Source organism: Carcharodon carcharias, chromosome 7, assembly GCF_017639515.1.
Source record: "Carcharodon carcharias isolate sCarCar2 chromosome 7, sCarCar2.pri, whole genome shotgun sequence".
Taxonomy (NCBI): Eukaryota; Metazoa; Chordata; class Chondrichthyes; order Lamniformes; family Lamnidae; genus Carcharodon; species Carcharodon carcharias.
This window is the reverse complement of record NC_054473.1, coordinates 106,294,649-106,315,202: the sequence shown is the minus strand read 5'-3', so window position 1 is coordinate 106,315,202 and position 20,554 is coordinate 106,294,649. Positions and strand designations below refer to the sequence as shown.

General features: G+C 45.5%; 1 protein-coding gene across 1 annotated transcript in view; it reads left to right on the top strand.

Annotated features, from left to right (window-relative positions):
* Positions 1 to 20,554, top strand: part of LOC121280028 (hydrocephalus-inducing protein-like) — a 478,228-nt gene that overhangs the window by 403,343 nt on the left and 54,331 nt on the right. Inside the window, exons 22-24 of the mRNA XM_041191656.1 lie at positions 1,523 to 1,769; positions 4,343 to 4,381; positions 7,206 to 7,292. Coding sequence (XP_041047590.1) covers positions 1,523 to 1,769; positions 4,343 to 4,381; positions 7,206 to 7,292 — 373 coding nt within the window. The remainder of the gene's footprint in view (positions 1 to 1,522; positions 1,770 to 4,342; positions 4,382 to 7,205; positions 7,293 to 20,554) is intronic.

Below are 20,554 nucleotides of genomic sequence, written 5' to 3'. Positions count from 1 at the left end.
CTGATGTCACTGTGCTTTCTGTGAGCTGTATCTATGATGCCCCTGTGTTATTATTTAGCTCACTACATGATGCCACGTGCAATCTTTGATCTGACGCCATGCTCTTTATCCCTTTGCTATTTGTGAGGCAACTCTGTGATGTTCCTGTGCTATTTATTAGCTAACTCTGTGATAACTGTCTGCAATTCTCTTTCATCCATTCATGGGATGTGGCATCGCTAGCTAGGCCTGCATTTATGGCCCGTCCCTAATTGCTCTTGAGAAGATGGGGGTGTGCTACCTTCTTGAACTGCTACAGTCTGTGTGGTGTAGCACCACCCACAGAGCTGTTACGGAGGGAGTTCCAGGATTTTGACCAAGTGACAGTGAAGGAATGGCGATATACTTCTGAGTCAGAACGGTGAGTGACTTGGAGGGGAACTTGCAAGTGGTGGTGTTCCCATGTATTTGCTGCCCTTGGCCTTCTAGATGGTAGTGGTCATGGGTTTGGAAGATGCTGTGTAAGGAGCCTTGGTGAATTCCTGCAGTGCATCTTGTAGATGTACACACTGCTGCTACTGTGCATCAGCGGTATAGTGAGTGAATGTTTACAGATGTGGTGCCAATCAAGCGGGCTGCTTTGTCATGGTTGGTGTCAAGCTTCTTGAGTGGTGTTGGAACTACACTCATCCAGGCAAGTGGAGAGTATTCCATCACACTCCTGACTTGTGCCTTGTAGATGGTAGACAGACTTTGGGGAGCCTGGAGGTGAGTTACTTGCCACAGGATTCCTAGCCGTTGGCCTGCTGTTGTAGCCACAGTATTTATATGGCTAGCCCACTTCAGTTCTTGGTCAATGGTAACCCCCAGGATGTTGATAGTGGGGGATTCCGCAATGGTAATGCCATTGAACGTCAAGGGGCGATGGTTAGACTCTTGTTGGGGATGGTCATTGCCTGGCACTTGTGTGGCGCGAATGTATTAGCTGACTCTTTGGTGTCCATGTGATATGCCTCTGCTTTCTGTGAACTGGCTCTATATGCTGGATTTTCATGTCCCGAAAGCCGGTTGGGGCCTGATTCCAGGATTCCCACTGCCATTCCTGCTGCTGGCAATTTTGAACGGCGCAGGTTAAGGGTGTGGGGGAAGGTGGGCGTTTCAGACCCTCCATACTTTCACGAAGTCAGGCTGACATTTGACAATATGGTTCACGCCAGATCAGAGGAGCCATGAACCATGGAGAGCCCTGGTCTGAAGATGGGAACTGTTTGACAGGTAAACTGAAAAAGTGTTGCACTGTATGGTAAGCTAAGTATGTTTTTAATACAGTGATTGATAAGCCTTTGTTCTGAAAAGGTAAGTAACCATTAAGTTGACCAGCTAACTCTGAGACGACCTTGTGCAGTCCATGAGCTCACTCTGTGATGTCCCTATACTATCTATGAGTTGACTTTATCATGTCCCTTTGCTATTTGTGAGCTTTCTTGTCTGCGTGTTATAGGGAAGTCACCTTGGGATTTTCTGCTCTGTGGACTAAGTGCAGGTGAAAAAAGCAGCGTTTTACCTGTGGTGCTCGGACTGCCTGGCTAGCTTGATCTCTAGTGAGGTGCATGCAATTGTGCGCCTTGGCAAAGAGGGCGTCCGTCACCTCCTGTATGCACTTGAGTGGAACTTGAGAGTTGCCGCAGAAGTCCCCAGTGGAGCCCTGGAAGGAGCCACTCGTGTAGAAGTTAAGAGCTGCGATGACATTGAGAGCCGCTGGCAATGGATGTCCTCCCAGTCCCTGTGGCGTCATCTCCTCGAGAATGTGGCAGATGTTATTGACCAGATCCCTTGACATGTGGAGGCGGCGACAAAACTGATTTTCACTCATCTGGAAGAATGATGTGTGTCTTCTGTACACCCTTGGCCTTGCGAGCCACTTCCGCTCAGTGGACCTGTGAACTTCGTCCTCTGGGTCCAGAGGTGGCCTGGGGTTCCTTGTTCATCAGGGTGATGCACCTCCCTTTACTGAGCCTGGCCCCGACATCGTACTCTTCTCTGCCTTTCCTCCTGGCTGCATGTGATGAAGGCTGTTTTAAATGCACCATTCATCTTCCTCACATTCTCCTCTCTGCTGGAACATTTATGAAAAACATGAATGAGCATCAGCCTCCAAAACTCCTCTCAGTGTCGCTGACTAGTGAGTTACTGTGGTTTCAAGGGATTAGTTTCAATCGAAGCACCTCATCGCCATGATTTGTTTAAAACCAACAAACACCAACAGCTTATATATCCTGGCGGGTATCGCTCCCCTTGATATAAGAAGAACGGTAGCCAGCAAGTAAGAGCGACTCCATCAAACATCAGATGAGAGGCACCCTCTATATGGTCATACACCTACACCCAGCTGCCTAAAGTCAAGAAAGAGCTTCATGAATGGTGTTGTTCCATTACAATCAACCCCATCTGAAGCCTGCATTGCTTCGTGGAAAGACTGGCTCGCCAGTCTCGAACAACCCACAGTGATGGAAATCCTACTGGATGAAAGCCTTCCCCCAGGAGCTAATTGCAACTGGGCAACTTGGAAGTGCCTTAAGACTTAGGACTGGTGTAGGTTTTTCAAAGGTGTCATTAAGCAAATGGGGATATACAACCAGCCTGACAACTTGTGAATGTGGAACCGAGCCACAGACTATGCAACATCTCCTGCAATGCCTATCGCTAGAGAAACCCTGCACTGTTGCAGATCTTGCCGAATTCAAAAACAAGGTGCAAAAATGTGTCCAGTTCTGGCTGGGCCACGTATAGACTGTCCGTGGACACGATACGAAGAAGAATCACCATGAAATTCCTTGGCAGCACAATGGCAGTTTTCAAGAACACAGTAGTTGCCTCCCCACCACACACACACACACACACACACACACACACACACACACTACCCTCCCCACCCCCACTACCCTGCTGCCTTCCCCCCTCCCCACCCTATTCCAACACCTAATGCTGTGAGGTTGCTTTGGACAGGCGTTTGGATGTGTTGCTTTATCCCAGGCGCTGGAACCCTCATCCAGTGGACTCTACAACTACATTCTTTGGAATATACATGAGGTCAAATGTTCAGTGAGGTATTGAGATTATTTTAGGCGGGGCTGGGGTTTCACATCTCTGAACCTGCCACCTGCAAGTTTTGTAGGAGCAGTTTCCAATGTGTTTCTGCAGTTTGTCCAGCAGGTCACTTGGTATTTGATTTATTGCTGCACTGGGGAATTTCTACACTTGGGACTAGGGGTTATTGCACGAATTGGAATTAATCTCGCATGAATGATATTTATGAATTATGGCTCCTGATTGCACCTATTATTATTAAAATGCCCCTAACATGTCTCAGCTGCGCTCAAATTCTCATTTGGGAATACAGATATCAGTTGGGTACCCCCTCAGTCAGCGCACCAGTATAGTGAACCACTCTTCCCAGAATCCCTAAGAGCCCTCCCTACCAGAGCGTTTTCATAGTTTCATTTTCTACTGCACCATAGGTTCAGGTTGCAAAATGGTGGTGTTGAGGTTCTACTACCAGACCTCCAAGGGTGACTATGGAAATCCCTCACATTGTCCTGAAGGAGCATAATGTACAGGTTTCCCTCCCTTCAATAACTCTCATTCCTCTCTGTAATCCTTGATCCTATTGTCATTGTGGTAGACATCCCAGTTTTACCCCCCTGAACCATTTAGATGGATGTGCCTCTGTATAGACCTTGCCCCTCCCCATCTTGAGGCCATTGCACAGTGACATACAGAGATACCCCCCATGAAACTATCAAGTGCCCGCCCCTACACTACCTGTTCCCGATCTGTAGGCTGCAGTTGTCTCCCCTGACTGTGACTATGCCATCTACAGCCAGTATTATGCCCAAAACACCCAGACTAGGCCCTGTGCACCTTGCTGGGCACTACTGACAATGGACTAACATGCCCTCCTCCTTTCTGGACTGGGTCAAGGACAGTCTTTGCAAGCCCAGCAGTCTAAACTGAATCGCTTCTTTATTTGATTCTCTGTGCTTTCTGGCCCTTACTTGCTTTTGGGCTTCAGCCCTAGACTCACTTGCCATTCGGGCCCGGAGGATGTTCCCACCATCCCCACCCAAAACAGTGCACCCTTCCCCTGCATTCTCCCCACTCCACCCCAGCACGCCCTTCAGTCAGACCTTTGCTCTCTGGCTCTTCCCTTGGACCTGACCTGTCTCCTACCACCGCCCCAAGTCAAGCCTGTGCCTTCAAGCTTATTTCAGTTCCCCTCTCCCTTCCCGCCTTACTGCTGGTCTGGTACGTAGAGCCTTGGCTCTGAAATCACCCTGAAATTGTTCTGCTTTTGCCTGCGCAGCTTGCCGCGGAGTCAGGGGAGCCATGAGCGATACGCGATGTAAGGTAGGCAAATATTCCTCAAAGTTATGACTGAAGTGCAGTTCGCCAATGCACGTCCCTTATATCCGACCATGAATGATGTTGGTGTAATTAGATGTCAGTGTTGTCTTTTGATCCATTGTGGGGACGTGATTCCAACAAGCTGCCTTCATAATTAGTATTGATGATATTCAAATGTATTGAAATACCATTCCTGACATGGCATAGCGGGATACGTAAGCTGCCATTGAAATATGGAGCATATGATTGCAACCTGTTTTTACACTGACATAAACCAGACTTTTGCGCTCCTGAGATATTTTCCCCTCCCTCCGACTGCTGATGGGAGTGGAAAATCCCACCCCTTATCTCCATGCAATTTATGCGCTCACTGTGTGATGTTTCTGTATTGTCTGTGAGCTCACTGTGTGATGTTCCTGTATCGTCTGTGAGCTCATTGTGTGATGTTCCTGTATTGCCTGTGAGCTCATTGTGTGATGTTCCTGTATTTCCTGTGAGCTCACTGTGTGATGTTCCTGTATTGTCTGTGAGCTCACTGTGTGATGTTCCTGTATTGTCTGTGAGCTCACTGTGTGATGTTCCTGTATTGTCTGTGAGCTCACTGTGTGATGTTCCTGTATTGCCTGTGAGCTCACTGTGTGATGTTCCTGTACTGCCTGTGAGCTCACTATGTGATGTTCCTGTATTGTCTGTGAGCTCACTGTGTGATGTTCCTGTATTGTCTGTGAGCTCAGTGTGTGATGTTCCTGTATTGTCTGTGAGCTCACTGTGTGATGTTCCTCTATTGCCTGTGAGCTCACTGTGTGATGTTCCTGTATTGCCTGTGAGCTCACTGTGTGATGTTCCTGTATTGTCTGTGAGCTCACTGTGTGATGTTCCTGTATTGTCTGTGAGCTCACTGTGTGATGTTCCTGTATTGCCTGTGAGCTCACTGTGTGATGTTCCTGTACTGCCTGTGAGCTCACTATGTGATGTTCCTGTATTGTCTGTGAGCTCACTGTGTGATGTTCCTGTATTGTCTGTGAGCTCAGTGTGTGATGTTCCTGTATTGTCTGTGAGCTCACTGTGTGATGTTCCTCTATTGCCTGTGAGCTCACTGTGTGATGTTCCTGTATTGCCTGTGAGCTCACTGTGTGATGTTCCTGTATTGTCTGTGAGCTCAGTGTGTGATGTTCCTGTATTGTCTGTGAGCTCAGTGTGTGATGTTCCTATATTGCCTGTGAGCTCACTGTGTGATGTTCCTGTATTTGTGAGCTCACTGTGTGATGTTCCTGTATTGTCTGTGAGCTCACTGTGTGATGTTCCTGTATTTGTAAGCCCACTGTGTGATGTTTCTATATTGTCTGCGAGCTCACTGTGTGATGTTTCTGCATTGTCTGTGAGCTCTGTGTGATGTTCCTGTATTGTCTGTGAGCTCACTGTGTGATGTTCCTGTATTTGTAAGCCCACTGTGTGATGTTTCTATATTGTCTGTGAGCTCACTGTGTGATGTTTCTGTATTATCTGTGAGCTCTGTGTGATGTTCCTCTATTGTCTGTGAGTTCACTGTGTGATGTTCCTGTATTTGTGAGCCCACTGTGTGATGTTTCTGTATTGTCTGTGAGCTCACTGTGTGATGCCTTTTGCAATCTTTGAGTTCATTCAAATGGCATGTTAGCCTTTATAGCAATGAAATTGGAGTACATGAATAAATGAGTCTTCCTACAATTGTATCGTGGTTTGCTGAGTCCAGATCTGGAATACAGTGTGAAGTTTGTGTCTCCATATTTAAGGAATGATATTATGGTGCAGTACAATGAAGGTTCACAAAATTGATTCCTGGGATGGGAGGGCTGTCCACTGATGACAGGCTGAGTAAATTGGGCCTATATTCTCTGGAGTTTAGAAGAATGAGAGGTGATCTCATTGAAACATACAAGATTCTGAAGGGGATTGATGGGGTAAATACTGAGAGGTTGCTTCCTCTGATTGGGAAATCCAGAACACGGGGGCACAGCCTCAGCATAAGGGGTCAATCATTTAGGACTGAGATGAGCAATTTCTTAACTAACAGTGTTGTGAATCTTTTGAATTCTCTACCCCAGAGAATTGTGGATGCTCCATCATTGAATATTTTTAAGGCTGTGTTTTCTGCCAACTCTGTGCATGCACAGTTGTAAGCATGGTTGTCCATCTTTATAGGGGCAATATGCAGTGTGGTGCATGCACTGTCATTGAAAACTGAATTGCAAGTATTACAGTTCCAGCAGCTTCAAGTTAACACCATTTACTAAAGGGAAGCAGTCTCTTTATAATGTTTGTAATTGTAGCTTCTGAATCTCCCACTCTGGAGCCTCTTCCCCTTAATCCAGGTCTGTCACTGGGAACAAGCTGCGGGGCTGCAAACGGAATAACGGCTGCCACCGGGTGGATCAGAAGCCTCCTCTCCCACCCCATCCCGATCCAGAGAAACTGCAGAGAGGCTGCCCCCTGACTACCCTCCCACCATGGGGCTCAGAAACTGGGTGGAGAGCTTCAGTGTACAGATAAGATCCAGCTGGTAGTGTATCTCCTGCAAATGACATAATTAGCTTCTGGGCATGTGCAGACAAGTATTGATGGCTATCTTGCATGGTCATCTTGCGTTGACAGGAGACACAGTTTATTTTTGAGTCTGAGATAGACAGATGTTTGGTCTCCCAGGCAATCAAGGAATTGGGGAAGCAAGTGGGAAAGTGGAATTGAAGCTGAGGATCAGTCATGATGGTATTGAATGACAGAGCAAGCTCGACAGGCTGGGTGGTCTACTCCTGCTCCTATTTCTTGTGTCCTTATGTTCTCAGGTCCTTATGACTCTCAGTGTTATCCCTCTGCTTTCCGTGACCTGACCGCAAAATGTCCTTATGTTATCTCTGATGTCCCTGAGCTCTGTGAGTTGATGTCCCTATGCTACAAGTAGAAAGATTCCCTGATGTCTGTGTGCTATATGTGTGCTAATTCTGTGATGTCCCTAGAAATTTGTGACCTAATTTTGTAATGGCCCTGTACTATCTGTAAACTCACCGTATAATATCCCTGACCTCTGTGGGAGCATACTCTGTTGAGGTCACTGTGCAATCTTGGACATCAATCTATGCTACCTGACTGCTAGCTGTGAGCTTATTCTGTGATTTCCCTCTGCTATCTATGAGCTGTCTCTATGATGTCTGTGTGCGGTCTATGAGCTGCTTCTGTGATATTCCTTGCTCTCTGGGGGTACTCTCTATTGATGTCCTTTGCAATTTGAGCTCAGTCTCTGATGTCTGTGTAAAATCTGTGAGCTGAGACTATGATGTCCTATGCTTTCTATTAGTTTCATGCTGTGATGTCTCATGCTATCATTGAGCTGACTTCCTGTTGTCTATGTGGTATCCCTCTGCTTTTTTGTTAATTGACTATGATTTCCATGTGAAATCTGTGATCTCACACTCTAATGTCCCTATGGTATCTGTAAGCTGACTGTATGATGTCTTGGACTATCTTTGAGTTCACTCTGTATCCCTCAGCTGTCAGTCAGTTGACTCCATGATGTCCCTGTACAATGATGTCCCTGTGAGCTGAGTCTATGGGCAGAAATATTTGCTCAGCGGGTGGTCAAGTGTGCCGATGTCAACACACAGTCGTGCGAAGTTCAGTCGGCGGGCGCACACTAGAGTTGGTAGCATGCCTGCCGACAATTAAAAGGCCTGTTAAGCCCATTTAGTTATCGATTAATGGGGGCGGGGGGGGAGGTGGGGGTTGGGGGGGGGGTGCGTGGGGGGGTGGTGGGGGAGAAAAATTAAAATGGAGGACAGAGTTCATGGTCTGAAGCCGTTGAGCTCAATGTTGAGTCCAGGAGGCTGTTAAGTGTCTAATCAAAATATGAGGTACTATTCCTCCAGTTTTCATTGGGCTTCACTGGAACATTGTTGCAAACCAAGGACAGAAATGTGTGTATGAGAGCAAGATGGTGAGTTGAAATGGCAGGTGACAGGAAGCTCAGGGTCATGCTTGTGGAGGTGATGCGAAAGTGTTTTGCAAAGCGATCACTTAATCTGCATTTGGTCTGCCAAAAATGTGAATACAGTAGACTAAATTGAAAGAAGTGCAAGTAAATCATTGTTTCACCTGGAAAGAATATTTGGGGCCTTGGAAAGTGAGGAGGGAGGAGGTAAAGGAGCAGCTGTTACACCTCCTGCGATTGCATGGGAAAGTGCCGTGGGAAGGCAATGAGCTGTTAGGGGTGATGGAGGAGTGAACCAGGGTGTCACGGAGGGAATAGTCCCTTTGGAATGCTGACAAGCGTGGTGAGGGGAAGATGTGTTTGGTGCTGGCATCATGCTGGAGTTGGCAGAAATGACGGAGGATCATCCTTTGAATACGCAGGCTGGTGGGATGGAAAGTGAAGATAAGGGGAACCCCATCATGGTTCTGGGAGGGAAGGAAAGGGGTGAGAGCTGAAGTCCGGGAATTCGTTTGGACACGATTGAAGGCCCTGTCAATCAGAGCGGGGGCAATCCCCAGAAGAGGAAAAAGGAAGACAAGTCAGAAGCATTGTTGTGGAAGGTAGCATCATTGGAACAATGGGACAGAGAAGGAGAAACTGGGAGAATGGAATGGTGTCCTTAGAAGAAGCAGAATGTGAGGAGGTGTAGTTGAGGAAGCTGTGGGAGTCAGAGGGCTTGTAATAAATATTTGTTTATAGTCTATCACCAGAAATGGAGGCAGAGAAGTCAAGGAAGGGAAGGGAGGTGTCAGAGATGGACCATGTGAAGGTGAGAGAGGTGGAAATTGGAAGCAGAATGCATGAATTTTTCCACGTCCAGACGAGAGCGTGAAGTGGCACCAATACATTCTTTGGTGTACCAGAGAAAGAGTTAAGGCGGGGTGGTGGCCTGAGCAGGACTTTAATAAGGAGTGTTTTACATACCCCACAAAAAGACAGACATAACTGCGGCCCATGCAGGGACTCATGGCCACAACTTTTAGCTGGAGAAAGTGAGACAAGTTAAAGGAGAAATTGTTCAATAAAAGTACAAGGTCAGCCAGGTGGAGGAGAGTGGTGGTGGATAGGAATTGTTCAGTGCTCGGTTCAAGGAAGAAGCAAAGAGCTTTCTGGCAGGGAATGGCGATGTAGAGGGATTGAACGTAATAGTGAAGAGGCGGTTAGGGCCAGGAAACTGGAAATTGTTGAAAAGATATGGGGGAAAAAAGTTTCCCCCAGTTGTGGGGGGGACGTGCGGGAGCAAACGCGGGCAGGCGCACCTCCAATCGGCGCCCCCATTTTACGTGGGCGGACCAGTTAAGGCCCGCCCAGTGTGACATCTGCCAGGAAGCGCTATGTGCTCCCTGTGTGGGCGGGGGGGGGATTCCCTCAGCCAGGTGTATGTTCTTTTGCGCACGCTCATGAAAGAGTGCACAGATCTCCCTAAGGCTAAGTGCTGCCTCAGGGAGATTGGCTTCGAATTAAAATTTGCAATTCAAATGATAGAAAAATTTCCCTGCCATGTCCCCTCATGTGACATTGTCACATGAGTTGGGACATGTCCATAACTTTTACTGAAACCTTTACTAAAAATTTAAATACTCTCATGAAACCTCATCCTGCCCGTGGATGAGGTTTCATGCTTTTTCTGAAGCCCGACAGGGCTCCCGACCTGCCAGCCAACCTTAAGGTCGGACAGGCAGGTCCACTAATGACTTCGTTAATTTCTAAATGGCCTCAGTAGGCCGTTGACAGGTTGGCGGGTGTGCAGCTGACTCAGCTGCGTCCCCGCCGACCTGAAAATGGAAATGACCCGGGGTGACATCGGGAGTTGCACATGACATGATCTTGCATCATTTTACGTGTCAGTGAGCGGGCCCTGCCCCCGCTCGCTGACCGGAAGATCCTGCCCAGGGTATCAGAAGAATCACAAATGTAGTTGGGAAGGGACTGGACAAGGGGAGAGAAAATAGAGTCAAGATAGGAAGAAATCAGTTCAGTGGGCAGGAACAGGCCGAAACGATGGGTCTGCCAGACCTACCACCATGTTTTGCTTTCAAACACCATTGACCTTTTATATACTATTAACACATTCTGCTGTTTTGTTTTCAGACAGTGCTGACCTTTATTCTGCTATTAACACCTACTCTGGACAAAAGCTTTTATCTTTATATGATCATTACCACTCCCTTTGTTCTGTGTTCCACGACATCTTTGTCACTTAATCTCTCCTGCCCTCCAACCTATCACTGGCCTTCTATTTTGTTCCACCTACCCCTCTTCCCTTTTTCAACAGCATAAAACCTATCACATTTCTACCTGTCTTCAGTTCACAAGAAGTCATATTGAACTCAAAATGTTAACTCTGTTTCTGCCAGAAGCTGCCAGACCTGCTGAGTTTTTCCAGCATTTTCTGTTTTTATTCCAGATTCCCAGCATCTGCAGTATTTTGTTTTTACTTTATGATGTCCCTGTTAGCTCACAACATGACACTTTGTGAAATCCTTGGGTGGGAGGATCATGTCTGATTTGACTGTAACTTCCTGCCTACTCCCAGTAACCCTTCACCCCGTTATTTACCAAGAATCTATCTAACTCTGCCTTGAAAACGTTCAGACTCTGCTTCCACTGCCTTTTGAGGAAGGGAGTTCCAAAGACTCACCACCCTCTGAGAGAAAAAATTCTCCTTATCTCTGTCTTAAATGGGCAAGTCCTTATTTTTAAGCAGTGATCCCTAGTTCTAGATTCTCCCAGAGGATGGAACACCCTCGCCACATTCACCCTGTCAGGACCCCTCAGGACCTTCTATGTTTCAATCAAGTTGCCTTTTACTCTTCTAAGCTCCAGCAGATACAAGCCTAGCCTAACCAATCTTTCCTCATAAGGTAACCTGCCCATTCCTGGTATTAGTTCAGTAAACCTTCTTTGAACTGCTTCAAATGTATAAACATCCTTAAATAAGGTGACAAATACTGTACACAGTATTCCAGATGTGGTTTCAACAGTGTCCTGTATAATTGAAGCATAATCTCCCTACTTTTGTATTCAATTCCCTTTGCAGTAAACAATAACATTCTTTTAGCTTTCCTGATTATTTGCTGTACTGCATGCTAGCCTTTAGTGATTCATGCACTTGGACATCCAGATGCCTCTGAGCCTCAGAGCTCTGCAATTTCTTACCATTTAGACAATATGCCTCTTTTTTGTTTCTTCCTGCCAAAATGGACAATTTCACATTTGCCCACATTACACTCCATTGTCAAATCTTTGCCCACTCACTTAACCTGTCTATGTCCCTTTGTAGCCTCCTTATGTCCTCTTCGCAACTATCTCACTAGCCACTTCTTTTAAGACCCAAAGGTGAAGTCCACCAGGATCCCAGCTCCAACAGTTTGCTAAGTACCACTTCCCTGGTGATTGTAATTTTCCTGAATTCCTCCCTCTCTTCCAGTTACTGATTTACAGCTATTTATTGGCTGTTAACGTGTATCCTCTGTAGGGAAGACCGATGCAAAATACCTTTCAATTCATTTGCCACTTCCTTATTTTCCATTATTAATTCTCCGTTCTCACTTTGTATAAGACCCATGCTCACTTTATTAATTCTTTTCTGATTTACATATCTATAGAAACTCTTACTATCCGTCTTAAGCTAGCTTTCTCTCGTACTTAATTTTTCTCTCCTTATTAATTTTTTTTGTCATTCATATTTGAGTTCCTGCTCTATGATTTCCCTGTGCTATTTGTGATCTCTTTGATATCGGTGTGCTATCTATGATTTACATTTATTGTTCATAATTTATGATTCTGCATTGGTACAACAGGCTCAGCAGTTACACTGAAAACGACATCTGCAATACAGTAACTTAGCTCCTGAATTCATCGTAAATTGAAATGGTTGAATATTTTAAGCAATTTTCACTAGTTAAGATATTTTAAGGTATGTAAAAAATAAAGTTCTTGCACTCGAAGGCAACTGATTTCTTGAAGTTCCAGATAGTAACATGTGAAATTTTCATTCCCTGGTTTACTGATGCATGCAGGAACAATGTCCAGTGCGTGTATGCATACTGTTTATTGCCAAGAGTTCTTCCTCCCTCCTTTGTTAAGAAGGTTTCTATTAGACTTTCAGACTAGGTTGTTCAAGGTCTCTTTACAGGGAAATACTGTCTTCAAGCCTCAATAGGCTGAATTTTCAGGCCCTGCCGAGGTTGGGAACGGAGGTGGATTAGGCCCACAAAAAACAGTGCCAGCCATTCCTAGTGCCAGCCAGTTTGGTGAAGCATGTTCCGGCCAGCAAGTCTAGCTTCCCCCACAAAGCCGGCAATCAATTAGGCTTGGAAGGACACTGAAAGGATGCTGACTGTGATTTTCCAACCTCAGCTCAATGGGGGCAGTTTACCTACCTGGTGGCAGGCACCCAGTGGCAAGTGCGGGTGGAGCCAAAGGCTGCTCTATAGAGGGATTTCCTTCCCCACAGTGGTGGCCTGGCTGCTGAATGTGTTTTTTACTTAAATTTTAAAAAATGTTGGTGAGAAGGCACTTCCATGTTGATGCGCCCTCTCAGTTACTTACATTCTACTGTTCCTCCTCTTAAGCTAGAAGGCCTATGATTAGCCCTCCAGCTTTGAGAGCCACCTGTCACCCTTAATTGAACAGGGAACCTGTCTTCTTCCCAACTAAGGATACTGCTCCATGAAAATCCCAGTGTGACTATTTTCTTCCGGGCACAGATTCGGAACTCAGAAACTCATTGGAGATGGGAAACAGGAGTTGAGACAAGAGAAAATCCAGCCTACTGTCAGAACCTCATGGTCCTTCCAGACATTCCTCCCAGTTTGAAATTTTGCCCCGAGAGGGAGTCAGTTTTTTCAGCGTATTGGCAATGTCCCTTTCAGGACCATAAGTGCTGTGCTAAGAAAAGCTAAAGTGACCTCTTTCTAATAGAGAGAGTTAAGTCACCTGGTTGAGCCATTGCAACAACTCTACTTGCTGCCCTGCTGGTGGATTGTGTCAGCATTGATACATGGATCAGGGGAATGATCCAATTAGGTTTATAGAATTTAAGGAAAGAGTTTACTTTGGCCAGCCTAAATTTGGAAAATGCCTTAATCCAAAAGCAAAATACTACAGATATTAGAAATCTGAAATGAAAGCAGAAAATGCTGGAAATACACAGCAGGTCTGGCAACATCTGTAGAGACAGAAACAGAGTTAACATTTGTTTCTCTCGCTCCACAAATGCAGCCAGACTTGCAGAGTATTTCCAGAATTTTCTATTTATATTGTGGATATATCTTTCCGTGCAAGATGTATTTTTGTGACCTCCAGTGATACAGGAATAGGGAGTGTGGAAGTGTTGGATTATATTCCTGTAAATTTATGCACGGGAACAGGGGTGATAGGGCAGCTGGCTTTTGAAGCATTGTCTCAGTGTCTGTTCCCAGCACCAGTTTCTGCAATATTGTTTTCTTAAACCCCTTGGTGCCTGAAACACTGAACAGCAATGACATAAACATACATTCACATAGGACCTTTAACATAGAGAAATACGCTAAGGCACTTCACAGAGATGAACTAGACAGCAGGCAGTAGTGGAAGAGCTAAGACAGGTGACCAAAAGCACAGTGAACAAGTTATGTTTGGGGCATGCTTTTGAAGTTGGAGTATGAAGGAGTGAGATTGAATGGTCATACCTTAGAAAAGGGCTGAGACAGCCAAAGGCTCTGATGTCTATTGGAGTTGAAAAAGGAAGCAATCCTCAGAGGAATTGGGCTGAGGTTGAGGATGAATTGTAAATAAGAATGAGGATTTTGAATTTGCTGCATTAGGGGACAGGATATCTGTGAATGCCTAGCTGAAAGTAACTTAAAGTGGGATAGGGTATGGCCACCAGAGCTTTGGATGAATTGGAGCTTCCATGTGGTGGAGTTTAGTTCAATGAGAAGGGAGATTGACAAGTCAAGTTTGGAGGACCTCAAAACGGTGGAACTTAATGAATTCAGATTGGTGAGTTACAGATGAAGATTGCCATGTGGAAATATGATGTTGTGGCTGTGACAAAGACCTGACTCGAAGAAGGGCAGGACTGGGTCTTAATTATTCCTGGATACAAAGTGTTCAGGAAAGGTAGGAAAGGAAGAAAAAGGGGGAGGGGTTATTGATATTAATCAAGGAAAGCGTTGCAGTTCTGGAGAAAGAGGGATTGAGGACATTTGCCTAGACCTAAGGAACAAAAAAAGTGCATTTACATTGCTCGGTGTAGTTTATAGGTCACCAAATAGTGAGAAGGATAGAGAAGAACAAAATTGCAAGAAAATTTCAGAGAGGTGAAAAAATTATAGAGCAGCTATAATGGGGGGCGGGGGGGACTTTAATTATCCAAATATAGACTGGGGTTGTGGTGGTGTAAAGGGCAGTGAGGGGTAAGATTTCCTAGAGTATGTTCAGGAAAATTTCCAACAGCAGTATGTTTTCAGTCCAGTGAGAAAGGGGGCACTGCTAGACCTGCTTCTTGGGAATGAGGTGAGCCAACTGGATCAAGTGACAGTAGGAGGACATTTAGGAGACAGTGATCATTGTATCATAAGATGTAGGCTGATGATAGAAAAGGACAAAGAACAATCCAGAGTAAGAATAATTAACTGGGGGAAAGCCAAGTTCAGTGATGTAAGAATGGATCTGGGTTGAATAAATTGGAGTCAAAGGTTGGCAGGAAAAATGGTATTGAATAATGAATGGGCTGCCTTCAACAAAGAGATAATTCTTGCACAGTGAAGATATATTCCTCCAAAGGGAAAGGTAGGGCAAACAAATGCAGAGCTCCCTGTATGACAAAAGAGATATAACAAGATAATGAAGAATAAGTGTGTTTATGATAGGTGTCAGGTAGAAAATACAATTGAGAGTCAGGCTAAATATAGAAGGTTCAGAGGGGAAGTGAGAAAGCAAATAAGAGAAGCAAAGTTGGAGCATGAAAAGAGACTGGCAGCCAGCACAAAAGGGAATCCCAAATTTAATGTACACATAAATAATAAAACAGTGGTAAAAGGAGAAGCAGGGCTGATTAGGGGCCAAAACAGGAATTTGCACATAGAGGCAGAGGGCATAGCTGAGGTATTAAATTAATACCTTGCACCTGTCTTTACCAAGGAAAAAGATGCTACCCAGGCCATGGTGAAAGAGGAGGAAATTCAGACACTGGAAGGACTTAAAATTGATAAGGAGGAGGTATTGGATAGGTTATCTGTACTTAAAATGAGACTGGAAATGGCAGAGGCACTGGCCATAAGATTCCGGTCTTCCTTAGGCTCAGGGGAGGTGCTAGAGAATTGGAGAATTGAAAACATTATACTCTTGTTCTGAAAAGGGTGCAAAGATAAGCCCAGCAACAACAGGCCAGTCAGTTTAACTTCAGGGTGGGGAAACGTCCAGTGCTGCACAACAGACTTGTGAGCAAAGTTATAGCTCATGGAATGAAAGGGAAAGTAGCAACATGGATACAGAATTGACTGAGTGACAGGAAACAAAGAGTAGCGGTGAATGGATATTTTTTGGGCTGGAGGAAAGGGGTCGGTATTGGGACCCTTTCCTTTCCTGATATATATCAATGACCTAGACCTTGGTGTACAGGCTACAGTTTCAAAATTTGCAGATGATATGTATCTTGGAAGCATTGTGAACTGTGAAGAGAATAGTGCAGAATTTCAAAAGGACAAAGATAAAGGTAGAATGGGCAGAATGGTGGCAGATGAAATTCAATTCAAAGAAATGTGAGGTGATACATTTTGGTGGAAGAACATGGAAAGGCAATATAAAATAAAGGGTACAATTCTAAAGGGGGTGCAGGAACAGAGTGGCCTGCATGTTTAAAACCCATCAGGTTCACTGGCTCTGAAGAAGGCTCATACAGACTCGAAACGTTAACTTTGTTTCTCTCTCCACAGTTGCTGCTAAACCTGCTCAGTTTTTCCATCATTTTCTGTTTTTGTTCCATCTGGTTCACTAATTTCCTTTAGGGAAGGAAATTTGCCGTCCTTACCTGGTCTGGCCTACATGTGACTCCAGACCCACAGCAATGTGGTTGACTCTTAACTGCCCTCTGAAATGGCTGAGCAAACCAGTCAGTTGTATCAAACCGCTACAAAGTCTCAAAAAAGGAATAAAACTGGACAGACCACCCGGCATTGACCTAGGCACCAGAAACAACAAAGGCAAACTCAGCCCTGTCGACACTGCATAGTCCTCCTTACTAACGTCAGGAGGCTAGTGCCAAAATTGGGAGAGCTGACTCACAGACTAGCAACAGCCTGACATAGTTATCCTCATGGAATCATATCCATCAGATAATGCCTCAGACACCATCACCATCACCATCCCTGGGTATCTCCTGTCCTACCAGCAGGACAGACCCAGCAGAGGTGGCAACACAGTGGCATACAGTTGGAAGGGAGTTGCCCTGGGAGTCCTCAACATCAACTCCAGACCCCCTGATGTCTCATGGCATCAGGTCAAACATGGGCAAGGAAATCTCCTGCTGATTACCACGTACTGCCTTTCCTCACCTGACGAATCAGTGCTCCTCCATGTTGAACACCACTTTGAGGAAGCACAGAGGGCGGCAAGGGCACAGAATGTACTCTGGATGGGGGACTTCAATGTCCATCACCAAGAGTGGCTTGCTAGCAGCACTACTAACCAATCTGGCCGAGTCCTAAAGGACATGGCTGCTAAACTAGGTCTGCGGCCGATGGTGAGGGAACCAACAAGATGGAAAAATACACTTGATCTCATCCTCATCAACCTGCCTGCTGCAGATGTATCTGTACATGACAATATTGGTAGGAGTGACCACCGCACAGTCATTGTGGAGATGAAGTCCCGCCTTCACATTGAGGATACCCTCCATCATGTTGTGGGCAATACCACCACGCTAAATGGGATAGATTTCGAACAGATCTAGCAAGTCAAGACTAGGCATCCATGAGACACTGTGGGCCATCAGCAGCAGTGGAAGAATTGTACTCAAACACAATCTGTAACCTCATGGCCTGGCATATCCCCCACTCTATCATCACTATCAAGCCAGAAGATCAACTCTGGTTAAATGAAGAGTGCAGGATGGAGGAGCACCAGGCGTACCTAAAAATGATGAGTAAATCTGGTGAAGCTACAACATAGGACTATTTGCGTGCCAAATAGCATAAGCAGCAAGTGATAGACAGAGCTAAGCGACCCCACAACCAACTGATCAGATCTAAGCTGTGTAGTCCTGCCACATCCAGCCATGAATGGTGGTGGACAATTAAACAACTCATTGGAGGAGGAGGCTCCACAAATATCCCCATCCTCAATGATGAGGGAACCCCAGTACAGCAGTGCAAAAGGTAAGGCTGAAACAGTTGCTACAATCTTCAGCCAGAAGTGCCGATTGGATGATCCATCTTGGCCTCCTCCAGAGGCCCCCAGCATCACAGATGCCAGTCTTCAGCCAATTCAATTCACTCCACGTGATATCAAGAAACAGCTGAAGGCACTGGTTAATGCAAAGGCTATCAGCTCTGACAATATTCCAGCAACAGTACTGAAGGCTTGTGCTCCAGAACTTGCCACGCCCCTAGCCAAGCTGTTCCAGTACAGCTGCAACACTGGCATCTACCCGGCTATGTGGAAAATTGCCCTGTTATGCCCTGTACACAAAAAGCAGGACAAATCCAACCCAGCCAAATATCTTGCCATCAGTCTACTCTCGATCATCAGTAAAGTAATAAAAGGGGTCATCAACTGGGCTATCAAGTGGCACTTACTCAGCAATAACCTGCTTCCTGATGCCCAGTTTGGGTTCCGCCAGGGCCACTCAGCTCCTGATCATATTACAGTCTTGGTTGAAACATGGACAAAAGAGCTGAACTCCCAAGGTGTGAGTTAGTGCCCTTGACATCAAGGCTGCTTTGACCGAGTGTGGCATCAAGGAGCCCTAGCAAAACTGGAGTCAATGGGAATCAAGGGGAAAACTCTCCACTGTTTGGAGTCATACCTAGAACAAAGGAAGATAGTTGTGGTTGTTGGAGGTTAGCCACCTCAGCTCCAGGACATCACTGCAGGAGTTCCTCAGGATAGTGTCCTAGGCCCAACCATCTTCAGCTGCTTCATCAAGACCTTCCTTCCATCATACGGTCAGAAGTGGGGTTGTTCGCTGATGATTGCACAATGTTCATCACCATTCAAGACTCCTCAGATACTGAAGCAGTGCATATCCAGGCTTGGGTTGACAAGTGGCAAGTAACAATCGCGCCACACAAGTGTCAGGCAATGACCATCTCCAACAAGAGAGAATCCAACCATCGCCCCTTGATGTTCAATGGCATTACCATCACTGAATCCCCCACTATCAACATCCTGGAAGGTTACCATTGAACAGAAACTGAACTGAACTAGTCATATAAATACCCTGGCTACAAGAGCAGGTCAGAGGCTAGGAATTCTGCAACAAGTAACTCACCTCCTGACTCCCCAAAGCCTGTCCACCATAAAAAGGAGTGTGACGGAATACTCCCCACTTGCCTGGATGAGAGCAGCTCCCACAATATGAAGAAGCTGGGCACCGTCCAGAACAAAGCAGTACGCTTGATTGGCACCACATCCATAAACATCCACTCCCTCCACCACCGACGCACAGTAGCATTGTCCTGGAGCTGAGATGACTGACCTCCAATAACCACAACCGCCTTCCTTTGTGCTAGGTATGACTCCAACCAGCAGAGGGTTTTCCCCCTGATTCCAATTGACTCCAGTTTTGCTCGGGCTTCTTGATGCCACACTCAGTCAAATGCTGCCTTGATGTGAGGGGCACTAACTCTCACCTCACCTCGAGTGTTCAGCTCTTTTGTTCATGTTTGAACCAAGGCTGTAATGAGGTCAGGAGCTGAGTGGTCCTGGTGGAACCCAAACTGGGCATCAGTGAGCAGGTTATTGCTAAGCAAGTGCCTCTTGATAGCACTTTTGATGACGCCTTCCATTACATTACTGATGATCGAGAGTAGACTGATGGGAAGGTAATTGGCCGGGTTGGATTTGTCCTGCTTTTTGTGTACAGGCCATACCTGAAAATTTTTCACATTGCCGGGTAGGTGCCTGTGTTGTAGCTGTACTGGAATAGCTCGGCTAGGGGCGCGGCAAGTTCTGGAGCACAAGTCTTCAGTACTATTGCCGGAATATTGTCAAGGTCCATAGCCTTTGCGCTAACCAGTGCCTTCAGCCGTTTCTTGATATCATGTGGAGTGAATCGAATTAGCTGAAGACTGGCATCTGTGATGCTGGGGACCTTCAGAGGGAGCCAAGATGGATCATCCACTTGGCACTTCTGGCTGAAGATTGTTGCGAATGCCTCAGCCTTATATTTTCACGTGGTTCTGAATTGTTTAGCCCTTTGAAATCCAAGTTTGTCATCCGCATTCCTTCTTTACTCCCTGTCTTCTCTCATATCTCTCAATTCTGCATTCCAGACCTTATCTCTTGTAAATCAAAAATAAAAACCTATACCTTGGGATATTGCAATCTACAACTACTTTAAAAAAGATGAATCTAGGATTGTATAGGTAATTTTTGATTGTCTATATAATTACATTTGGACTTAGTAAGTGCAAAATCAAAGTCTGTGGCAGGAACAAGGAAGAGCTGGAAATTTGCTGTTGCTCACTGAATGTTTAGCTCACTCACTCAGAGGCAACATTGGGGATTTATAGCAGAGTAAATAAACTACCTTCAATTTCAGAGTATTACTCAATTATAACCGCAATTTTTTCAGATTCTTTTTGCCAGTGAATTTATGTTGTTGGCTGTGGATAACATAATTTAGGTTAAATGCACTATTTTGATATTGATTAGAGCTACACTGCTGAAGAGGTTGATTGATTAAAGATGAATTATAGTGATGGGTCAGAAGAGCCTGAAGTACTTTCACTGGCAGCACTGTGATAAATTAGTTGGGTTAGAGAGAACTTGTTAATGGGAAAGCCAATTGCAGCTGTTGTGGCAGCTTAATTTTATAGTTGCCTTAAAATTCTGTGTAACCTTGGATCAGATTCAATTTACCTTGCTTATATTTGCACCAGCCTCTTCAAAGAAGGGCATCACATTGGCAAATGCTGGCATCACTGAGATTGCTTAGCAGCTATTTAAATATGTATT